At 45.4% G+C, this 10397-nt stretch overlaps 1 protein-coding gene across 1 annotated transcript; it reads left to right on the top strand.

The window, feature by feature from the left end:
- The first annotated feature begins 1321 nt into the window (after positions 1-1321).
- Positions 1322-2265, top strand: LOC147978694 (uncharacterized). Its single transcript, XM_087514851.1, has 2 exons — positions 1322-1479; positions 1563-2265. Exons 1-2 carry the CDS (start codon positions 1322-1324, stop codon positions 2263-2265), a joined length of 861 nt encoding a protein of 286 aa, XP_087370977.1.
- The last annotated feature ends 8132 nt before the right edge of the window (positions 2266-10397 follow it).

The raw sequence follows: 10397 nt of genomic DNA, 5'->3' as shown, positions 1-10397 counted from the left end.
AGTCGGTCGTTGACCACGTTGACCACTCCGCGCTGAGAGCACCAGGGCGGTGGAAGACGACGAGGACTAGGAAGGGGACGAGTCGGAGCCGGGGAAGACGCAGCAGTGGATGCCCACGCGCAGGGGCGGAGCTATAGGGGGACAAGCGGGGGCCAGCCCCCCCCCCCCCCAACGTGCGCGTCGAACCAACATTGTATAGCGTAATTTTTGTTCGATCAGGACTAGTTAGAACTAATTAGCCCCCCCCCCCCAACGGTGATCTCAAGCCCAGTAGCATATGTTTAGCCCACTAGCCCAACACGGAAGACAAAGAGGCAGGCAGGCCTGATGTCTCCTAAACTCCTACAGAATAGGAATCGATCGACGCACGCAGTCACGCACGCACAACAGACAAGACGCATCTCTCGGTCTCTCCCTCTCCCTCGTCCCTCCTGGCTCCTGCCGTCCTCCGTCCTGCGACTCCAATCAGCGCCGACCAGGCCTGGCGCCGGCTCCGACGGTGCAGACGGCCGAACCTGCAAGTGAGTCTTCTTTAATTCATGCTATGCAATTTATATGCCGACAAACTGATCCATACTGCAGAAATTCTTGAGTTAGGTACTTAGGTTAAATGGGATCAGGGAAATTAGGGGAACTAATATCTTGTTTATCCTCACAAACATGTACTGCAAATTAGGCATGCCACAAATTAGGCCTTCTCTTTTGTTTGGATTTATTGTCTGTTGTCACCGATCTGTATTTTTGTGTTTGTGTAGTCATGAAGAGGAAGACAATGCTTTGTTTTTTTGAGAAGGTTGGATCAAGCTCCTGCCCTGGCTCCCAACTTGAACCTACTGCTACCGGTGTTGATGATTCCAACACAGCCGAACAAGGACAAAGTAGTGGACAGAGTAACACTCACACTCTTGATCAGAATATTTCAGCATCTGTAGAAGGTCCACAGCAAGAGACAGTTGTAAAAATAGAAACAGATTATATTAGAGACCCCAGCAAACGTCTTAAAATTTGGCAACTCCCTCCTGCCAAGCAAGGTGAAGCTCGACGTTTTTATATATCTGAGGGTGCATATCAACCGATCCTACAACCAGAGGAATACCCATTTGCTGGAACGGGTACTCATCGCCGTCGATTCGAGAAAGATTGGTTTACAAACCATTTTTTGTTAGAGTATTCAACTGACACACATAAGGCATACTGCTTGCCTTGTTTCCTCTTTTCCAAAAAGCCAATTGGAAGGTGTGGCTCAGATACATTCACAGTCAAGGGATTTCCAAACTGGAAAAAGGTCAATAATGGGAAAGAATGTGCTTTTCTAACTCACATGGGGCATGATCCTAACTCAGCTCATAAATTTGCCGTTAGATGTTTTGAAAATCTTAAGAATATCATGTCTCATATAGACAAGGTAATGGTGAAGCAATGTGAGAAAAGAGTGGCAGATGCGAGACTAAGACTCAAGACTACAATTGATGCCATCAGGTAAGCATGATTTCTATATCTATTATGTTCCAAGTGGACTTGTTACTTGTAAATTCTATACTAAGAAATTGTTGCATCTATAGGTGGTTAGCATTTCAAGCGTGTCCCTTTAGAGGCCATGATGAATCTCCGGGATCTAAAAACCAAGGTAATTTTATTGAGATGCTCAAGATTCTGGTGTCGTATAATAAAGAGGTCAATGAAGTGGTGTTAGAAAATGCTCCAAGAAATGCAAAGTACACTAGTGGAAAAGTCCAGAAAGAAATTGTAAGCATAATTGCTCGTAAAGTGCAGAAATCAATTAAAGAAGAAACTGGCAATCGCAAGTTTTGTATAATGGTTGATGAAGCTAGGGATGAATCCAAAAAAGAGCAGATGGCGATCGTTATTAGATTTTCCAATGAAGAATCAATTATTACAGAGCGCTTTCTTGATGTAGTGCATGTTAAAGATACTGCTGCAACAACTCTCAAAGACAAGATACTTGCTGTTCTAGCTTTCAATAACCTGAATGTGCAAGATATCAGGGGCCAAGCATATGATGGGGCTAGCAACATGAGGGGAGAGTGGAATGGATTGAAGGCTCTTATTCTTCGGGAGTGTCCGTATGCATACTACATTCATTGTATGGCTCATCAGCTGCAGTTTGCTCTTGTTACAGCATCCAGAGAGGTGCATGAGGTACACAACTTCTTTCAGCATGCAAACTTTATAGTCAATGTTGTTAGTGCTTCTTCCAAACGCAACGATGAATTGCTAGCAAACCAGGTAGCTCAAATTGAATGAGAGATCGAACTAGGAGAACTTGATACTGGCCGAGGGGCAAATCAGTTAGGCTCTTTACAAAGAGCAGGAAACACTAGATGGAGCTCCCACTATAAATCAATCCAAAGCTTAAGAAAGATGTTTGCTGCTTCTGTTTCTGTTTCTATAAGGAGGCATCTCCTTGTGTGCGGCCGTGGACCCAGCTGTCAGCCTCTCCACGCACAGTCTACTTCCGATGGTGTCGTTCGTTGACCATGTTGACCACGCCGCGCCGAGCGCATCTAAGGTGGTGGACGGCGGCGAGGCCCCGGACAACAATGAGCTGAAGATGGGAAGACACGGGAGTAGAGTCACAGACAGAGAGGTGTACGAGGGTTAACTGGTTCTAGTGCGTTGTGGTTCGACAGTCGGTGGAGAAGAACAAGAGGTGTGGAGGGGTGGAGGGATGGCCTGGCCAATGGTGGAGTAGTGCTTCACAGCGAAGCGTGCTAAGCAGAGCTGCTAGCAGCAGGAGGCGGGAGGTGGTCCCGGCGGCGCTGGAGGAAGAAGACGAGAGATTGAAGATGGATGCCGGTCATTGGATGTAAATCCAACGGCTAACATGTCAGAATCATTTGTTGACTAAATTGACAGCGACTTGCATTGGCTTTGACCTATTGGCCCACATTTCAGCCTCCATAAATGTGGCACGTATTCAACCCATTTTTTCAGAATTACAGTCTTTTTTTGCGCGGTAGAATTTACAGTCAATTTGAGCTTTTTTTGAATTACAGCCATTAGCTGGGCTAGGTGAACAAATAATGTAGCGTCCATGCGGCCCGTTTATTTTATTTCCTAAAAAATTATAGCCCATTTGCACTTTCTCGAAATACACGATTTTGCTGGGCTGATTCTAATTTTAATGTTGGGTTGGGCCAGCAATGTTATCAAAAAATAAAAAGGGGCTGAGCATTTTTTTATAAATATATTTAAATAATAAGTGATATTATTACATTCATCCTTAAATCTTACCAAGCTTTTGTACACAATCACTAGGATTTTCGTGCCAAAACAATCGAGGATTTTATTTGTCAAGAAATTATTTTTATAAGTTAATAAGATGTGGGATATTGTTTTCTTACATATGTAAGTATCTGTTAAATATATGATGACAACAAAAATAATATATAATAACATATAAAATATTATTTTTAGAAAAACAGGGAGCATCTCCCCGGTTCCATTGCTGAGAACGAAATCACAACATATTCTGATACAGCAGATCAAAGAGCAGTTCGAAAGCAAATGTAGAAAAGCTACAAACTAGGGGGGTGGATGAACAAGTTCTCTGAATAACACAAATCACCCGAGCAGTGCCGAAGGCAGAGCGGATAGAGCACTCAAATGACACAAGGAGGGTTCAGCGAAGCCTTCATGGTCTTCAGCCGAGGGGCCGTGTCAGCCTGCGGCGACCAGTAAGAAAGCAGAGACACCGGGCTGGAAGGCGTAGCATGGTGGATGTCCCTCATTTTTGGCGCCAGGTGCCCATCATCTTCATCAGAGATCTTGAGACGAGCCCATGGGTCCAGCCCCAGAGCAGGTCGAGCCTTGTTCAGCCACAAGTGATCGCCAACGGTTTCTGGAGGGATCTTGTTAGGGTTTCCACGAAGCTCATCACCTTGTCCTTGTTCGATCCGGAGGAGAGAATCGCCTAGTTCCTCACCATGTTCTTGATCAACCTCAAGACCTGCGGAATGGAAATCCAGGAGGTGTTACTGAAAATCATAGCATTTCTATATTTCCAGAGGCACCAAAGGACAGCTGAGCTAAGAATGTTTAAAACTGAGCACTTTTTGGTAGCAATCCAGAAGCTGGCAATAGATTCGAAGGATGAGCCAATCTGACTAGAGAAATATTCCTCAATGTGGGCCCAGAGATGTTTAGCAACTATACATTCAAAAAATAGGTGAGAACAAGACTCTTGTTCCAAGAAGTAAACACAATCAAGGGGTTTGATGATGTGTCTCTTCCTAAGGTTATCCCTAGTCATCAATTTGTTTTTGGAGAGAAGCCAGAGAAATAGATGAATTTTAGGGGGAACTCTCAATTTCCAGACAACAAGGATAAACACGGGTTGAACCCCTCTAAAGTTGATAACATGATAGAGGGAGCTGGAGGAATACTTCCCCTTCTTGTCCAGCTGCCAAATTAGGGCATCCGGCTCGGTAGTAAAGGTAATGCTTTTGGCAATTTCCTCCAACTGGAACCATTGTTCCATGAGACTATCACTAAAGTTTCTTCTAAAAGAGAGTTTTAGGCATTGACCATCCCAAACTTTATTGACACTTTTGTTAAGCTCATTGCGGACAGAGTAAATAGGCCAAAATTGGACTGCTAGGGGGGATGTGCCAAACCAAGTATCTTCCCAGAACCTGGTTCTGCTCCCATCCCCTATGTTCCATCTGTAGCCAAATTTCACGGCATGCATAATAGATTTCAAGCCTTTCCAGAATCTAGAGGTCTTAGGGTTGGAGGAAGGGACAAAAATATTAGGTTTATTTCCTAGGTATTTATGGGCAATAAGAAGCTTCCAGGGTTTCAGGTCTTCCTCATAGAATCTTTTAATCCAAGACCCTAGAAGACAGATGTTAATTTCTTGGAGGTTAGGTATGCCTAGGCCTCCAAAATCTTTTTTCATAGAGACTAGGGCCCAATTAGCAAGGTGTAGCTTCCTATTTCCCTCAAAATTATTCCACAAGCAATGAGACATCTGAGAATTGATGAGGTTCACTGCCCATTTAGGGAACTTGAATAAGGAGAGGAGATACACTGGAATGCTAGCCAAACAAGCTTGTATGAGGATCAATCTACCTCTGTAAGAGAGAAGTTTGCCCCTCCAGCCAGCAATCCTTTTAATGATTTTATCCAAAAGGGGTTGGATATCCTCTCTCCTCAGTTTATCATAGTGGAGAGGGATACCTAGGTACTTAATGGGGAAGTTACCTTTATTACAGGCTAGAATAGAGTGGAAGTCAGCTAACTCCTGACCATCCATGTTGATAGGGATGAGTTCACTTTCAGAGTAGTTGATTCTCATGCCTGAGACTTGTTCAAACCAGGTTAGAACAGTTTTTAGATTGCTAGCATATGTGGAGTCATTGTCTAAGAAAAGGATGGTATCATCTGCATATTGAAGGGAGATGATGCCACCAGGGCAGACCTCAGGACAAAGCCTTGCAATCAGACTATGATCAATAGCTTTGCTCAGCATTTTAGTAAGAACGTCCACTACTAAATTAAACAAAAGCGGGGAGATGGGGTCACCTTGCCTAAGGCCTTTACCAGCAAGGAAAAAATCACTTTCACAGTTATTTAACTTGACCCCAACAGACCCCCCATAAGTAAGTTGATGGATCCAACTCTCCTCTATGAAAGGTTTGGAAAAGATCTAAGAGATCATTTTTCACCAAGTCCCAAAAATGCTGGTAAAACAAGAAGGGAATCCCATCAAGACCAGGAGCCCCATCAGGATAAGAGCTAAAAATGGCTTCCTTCACCTCTGTCTCTGAAAAAGGGGCTTCTAGCAGCTCATTTTTAGTAGGAGAGACTTTTTCAGAAGCAGAGAAAAAATTGTTTTGTAGAGAGAACCCAGAAGGGTTTTCTTTCTTAAACAGGTCTTTGTAGAAGTCACTAGCCACTTTCAGCATCTCATCTACCTCAGTAACAGGGCCATTAGGGCCATCAAGGGAGTGAATGAGGGTTTTCCTCCTCCTCTGGTTAGCTACTGCATGGAAGTAAGCAGTATTTCTATCACCCTCCTTAATGTTCCTATCTCTAGACCTTTGTTTGGCTTTGATTTCTTCTTGAAGCCAATTTTTCTTGAGCTCTCCATGGACAAAGTTTAATCTATTAGTCTCAGCCTCAGAGAGGTCAGTGGTTTCTGCCTTAATATCTAGAGAATCAAACTCAAGGAGGAGAATCCTTTTGTATCTTATAAGATTAGCTTCCTCATTGGAGTTCCACCCTTTGGTAGTTCTTCTAAATCTCCTGATTTTGATCTGCCAATTTTCTAGGGGGTAGCTGCTCCCAGTAGGCTCATTCCAGATTTTCCTGACTAGCTCAGTAAAATCTTCTCTAATTAATGACCACTTTTCAAATTTAAAACTATTGCTCTTTGGAGTTTGGTTAAGACCAGAGTCCCAGAGCAAAGGAGTGTGGTCACTACCACATCTGGGCAGAGCTCTACAACTAGAAAGGGGAAAGAAACTATCTAATTCTGTGTCACAGAAAATTCTATCAATGGTGGACATAATCCTGGAGCAGCACTTCCAACATATCTAGCAGAACTGTGGGTTTTCCTTCTGACAGGGCAATTCTCAACTTTATGGGTAACCATTTTGCAGATAAAACAACTCTTGGGCTTGACACATTTATCCAAATGATGTCCTGGTTCCCCAAAGTTGTAGCAGATCACCTCAGAGTATGCCATAAAGCCCGAAGTAGGGGCAGGAGCAGTTTTCTGGATGTCCTATCTCTTCTTTTGTTGATTCTTGCCTTGAGATTTCCCACTGATCTGAGAGTCAGAACCACCAACAGATTGATCTTGGGCAATTATAGGAGCCTGCCCAGATTGTGCCCCCATTTGGGGCGGAGGTGGGCCGTACCACTGCCCAACCGGCGTTCCCCTCCATTGTGATAGGAGAAATTCATCAGAGTTCCTGGTTCCTTCTCATCCTCCAGCCATATGTTGTCTCTCAGGAAGCAGAAATAACCACCAGATAGCTCAATTGAAGCAGATTGCAAGCCCAATTTCAATCTTTTGCAGGTTTGGGGGAGAGGTAAGGTAGGGGATCCACCTGCTCCGGCTCCAGTGGCGTGCTGGTGGGCAGGAGTCCAGTCAAGCATTCCCATCTCGCAGCATGGCATGGATCTCCTGAATTCACTTCTCCTTTCGCCCATCAAATGAACGCAATCGGCGGCTCACTGGGGTGGGGCATCCTGTGCTTCTCCGAGAAATCTCCTTCGAAGTAGATCCGCAGGGCTAGATTCAGCAGCTCCCAATCCACATGATCCTTGCACATCCGAGCATAGCTGCGCGAGTGAGAGAACGGATTCGGTTCCTCCTCGGCTTCCTCCCTCGCAACTTCCCCCTCTGTTTCCCTTCATTCGCGCGTGCACTGGGTCCAGGAGAGAGCGTCGTCGCGGATCCGCATCGCCCGCTCCCTCCATCTCCTCCCTCAAGTCTCCCGCAGCACCGCCGGCGTGACGTAGTCGAGCGGCTGGAGCATCCGTGGGAAGGCTTTGTAGACATGTGGGAGATGCATCTTGTACATCTGCCTGTCTTCCAGCCATTCCACGGGGTGCGCGAGCGAACTTGCTGAGGGGGGCAGGCGCGCCCGGAGTCAGGAGGCGGGGGGTGGCGGCGAGATCTATGGCGGCGGCGAGGGTGGAGGTAGTGGCGGGGGCGGCGGTGAGGGTGGAGGTGGTGGCGGGGGCGAAGGGGATCGCGACAGCGGTCATCTATTTGCCAATTATGTGAACTAAACAGTCAACATATAAAATAATTTAAATATATATAATAGAGTTAGAAGGGAAACATAAGTTGGACCTGGCGTTCCTATTCTTATATAGAAAAATAGAACAGACCTGTGCATTTTCTTCAAAAAAATACATAAATTGGGCTGCCAAAAATAAAACCTTGGATGGGAGGTCCATAGGCCGGTCGATACATGACGGCCCTAAGAAAATACAAATAGGCCTATGGACCTCCCATCCGAGGACGTGGGCTGCGCATGTTAAAAATGAAAGCCTAGACGGGGCAGCCCAAAACCACGTCCAACACTTGCCAAAACTTCGTCCCTCGTTTTCTCTGTGTTTCGCACACTCGACATTGTGTGGGCATTTTGACTTTGCATCATATGAAGATGTGCTATGCATGAATGTTGATCAGCATGATGTTAACTGGCTGGTAGTTCCATTTTCGACCATGAGTAAAACTTCCAACATGATGTTAACCCTGTTTGAAAAGGCCGTGTTAATATAAATGCTCTGCCTCTGAAAGTTGCAGTTTCTTATCTGAAACTGAACTTGTAGTTTCTTATCTGAAATTGAACTTGCAGTTTCTTATCTGAAACTCAAACTTGCAGTTTCTTCTCTGAGAATCACGTTGTCTACACTTTTATACTCCTATGAAACTACATTTTTTTAAGTGCTAAAAATAGACATCTAGAATTCATAAAATACTTCATATGCTCAATACTGCAAATCTGAAATTCAAAATACATTCATATCTGAAAGTACTCTCAAAATACACAACACAAAACACAATTCACAACCTGCAAATACTGACAACCCTAAGCTCCTCCTGACAATTCACAACCTGCCCGACTATTGGGCTGGGGGGCAGCCCCCTCCTATTCCTCGGCGGTAGACAGCCGCCCCGTGAGACGATGTGAACGGCGAGGGAGATGATGGCAGGGAAGCGTTGGTGGGCCAACTGCTTTTCTCCTCTTGCAGTTGGGTTCGGTCGACGAAGACTCCACCGGCTCGCTCTGGTAGGACACCCTCAAAAACGGCACCCTGTAGATGCTCGATCCTTCAATCTCTGGTGGATGCTCCATTTGGGATCGATACTCCCACCACCGCTCCCTCACGATCGGATTCGGTGAATCTGTTTGCTTCATGGCCCAGAGGAGCAGCTCTATGTACTCCGGCGCGACTCCCTCCAGGAGTATCGCCGCCTTTTCACTCTATTGCAGATATTTGGCCATGGATGTCACCGTCGCCGCTAGTTGGTCCTTGTTGTCAAACCAAGACTATATCTCCAACATCCTAGCTAGTGTCACAGGGTCGCCGTCTGCGATCCTCATGTATCGGTTGTACTCCTCCATCGATCTACTTCTCCACAGCACCTTCACTCGCCGGCGGTGGTTTTTGAATGGAAGAGGAGAGGAGAAGCGCTGGTTTTGGATTAGAACAGGAGAGGAGCGAGGCTGCTTTTGGATTGGAACATGAGAGGAGGGGCGGTGGTTTTGAAATGGAAGAGGAGAGGAGCGGCGCTGCATTTAGATTGGAACAGGAGAGGAGCGGCGGTGGTTCAAGAGGAGAAGAGTGGAAGAGCGGCGCTGGTCTTGGAAGTATTTTTTTGTTGTTTCGCGTATTTTGGGTCAAAGTTTGACCACGTACTGTATTCGACAAGAAAAATGTGAATGCATGTCACCAAAAAATGTATTGTTTGGTTCATATCTGAATGTACTTTCAAATTATACTCCCTTCATTTTTGTATAAAAGGCCACAAACTCATATTACAGGTACCAAGGTAAAAATCAATGCTATGTTTCAGTCAATGTTTCAAGCTAGATTGTCACCTTGATTGTCATGTTAATTAATGTGGTTTTTCTCTCCCAAGCACAACAAGCCAACCCTCTTACTCCTCATTGGTTGATTAATGTTGGGAATGCAAGCTAACCTTCTCACTCCCGCATGCACACAAGGGATATTAAGGTCCTCGGGTGCTAGTACGAGGCAAACACCATCATTTTTGCCTCGATTAATGTTAGTGGCCTTGTATAGTTGCAAATTGTAATTTTGAGAGTGGCCTTGTATACAACGTATAACATATATTTTATGTGCGAAAATCATGGTCAATTATGACCCAGAATAAAAGGGAGACTAGTTAATGTGGGGTCTCTTTCTTAATTGAAGGGTAAATTGATTTTGATTTTGATCCAGTCAGAGCACGCCGGCCCTCTCGTCCAATCCTAAATCACTACCGCACGCTCCTCTCCCTCTTCTCCATTGCAAAACCAGCTCCTCTCCTCTCCATCATCTCCATTCCAAAACCACTGTCTCGCCTCTCCCTCTTCTCTACTGCAAGACCACCGTCTCTCCTCTGTTTTCTAGACGCTTTGCTCCATGGTGCAGGCGAAATCCATGGATACAAAATTAGTATACTGTATACTATTTAAAAGTCGAGGGTGGGGCTTTTCCTGCGCGGTAGGCGGCGGGGCAGTTCCACCTAGTCGGTTCGACAGAGACGCGAGAAAACGAGGGAGTAGGCTGCTGCAAACGTAGGGCTGTGTGATTTGATAGCGAGGTACTGCTGGACAGGTGGGGCCCCGTGATTTGACTTGCCATTGTCATTTTAACTACGGCGCTACGACCGGCGTGAGTCT

This window comes from Triticum urartu, chromosome 3A (assembly GCF_056163025.1).
Source record: "Triticum urartu cultivar PI428250 chromosome 3A, HENAU_Tu73, whole genome shotgun sequence".
Classification (NCBI taxonomy): domain Eukaryota; kingdom Viridiplantae; phylum Streptophyta; class Magnoliopsida; order Poales; family Poaceae; genus Triticum; species Triticum urartu.
The sequence above is the reverse complement of the archived record's forward strand: the minus strand, read 5'-3'. Positions and strand labels throughout refer to the sequence as shown.

Excerpts from the sequence above, each read along its gene's own strand:
- LOC147978694 (XM_087514851.1), top strand. The coding sequence starts at position 1,322 with ATGGGGCATGATCCTAACTCAGCTCATAAATTTGCCGTTAGATGTTTT. Across the intron at positions 1,480-1,562 it reads ACTACAATTGATGCCATCAG|GTGGTTAGCATTTCAAGCGT; the intron begins GTAAGCATGATT and ends TTGCATCTATAG.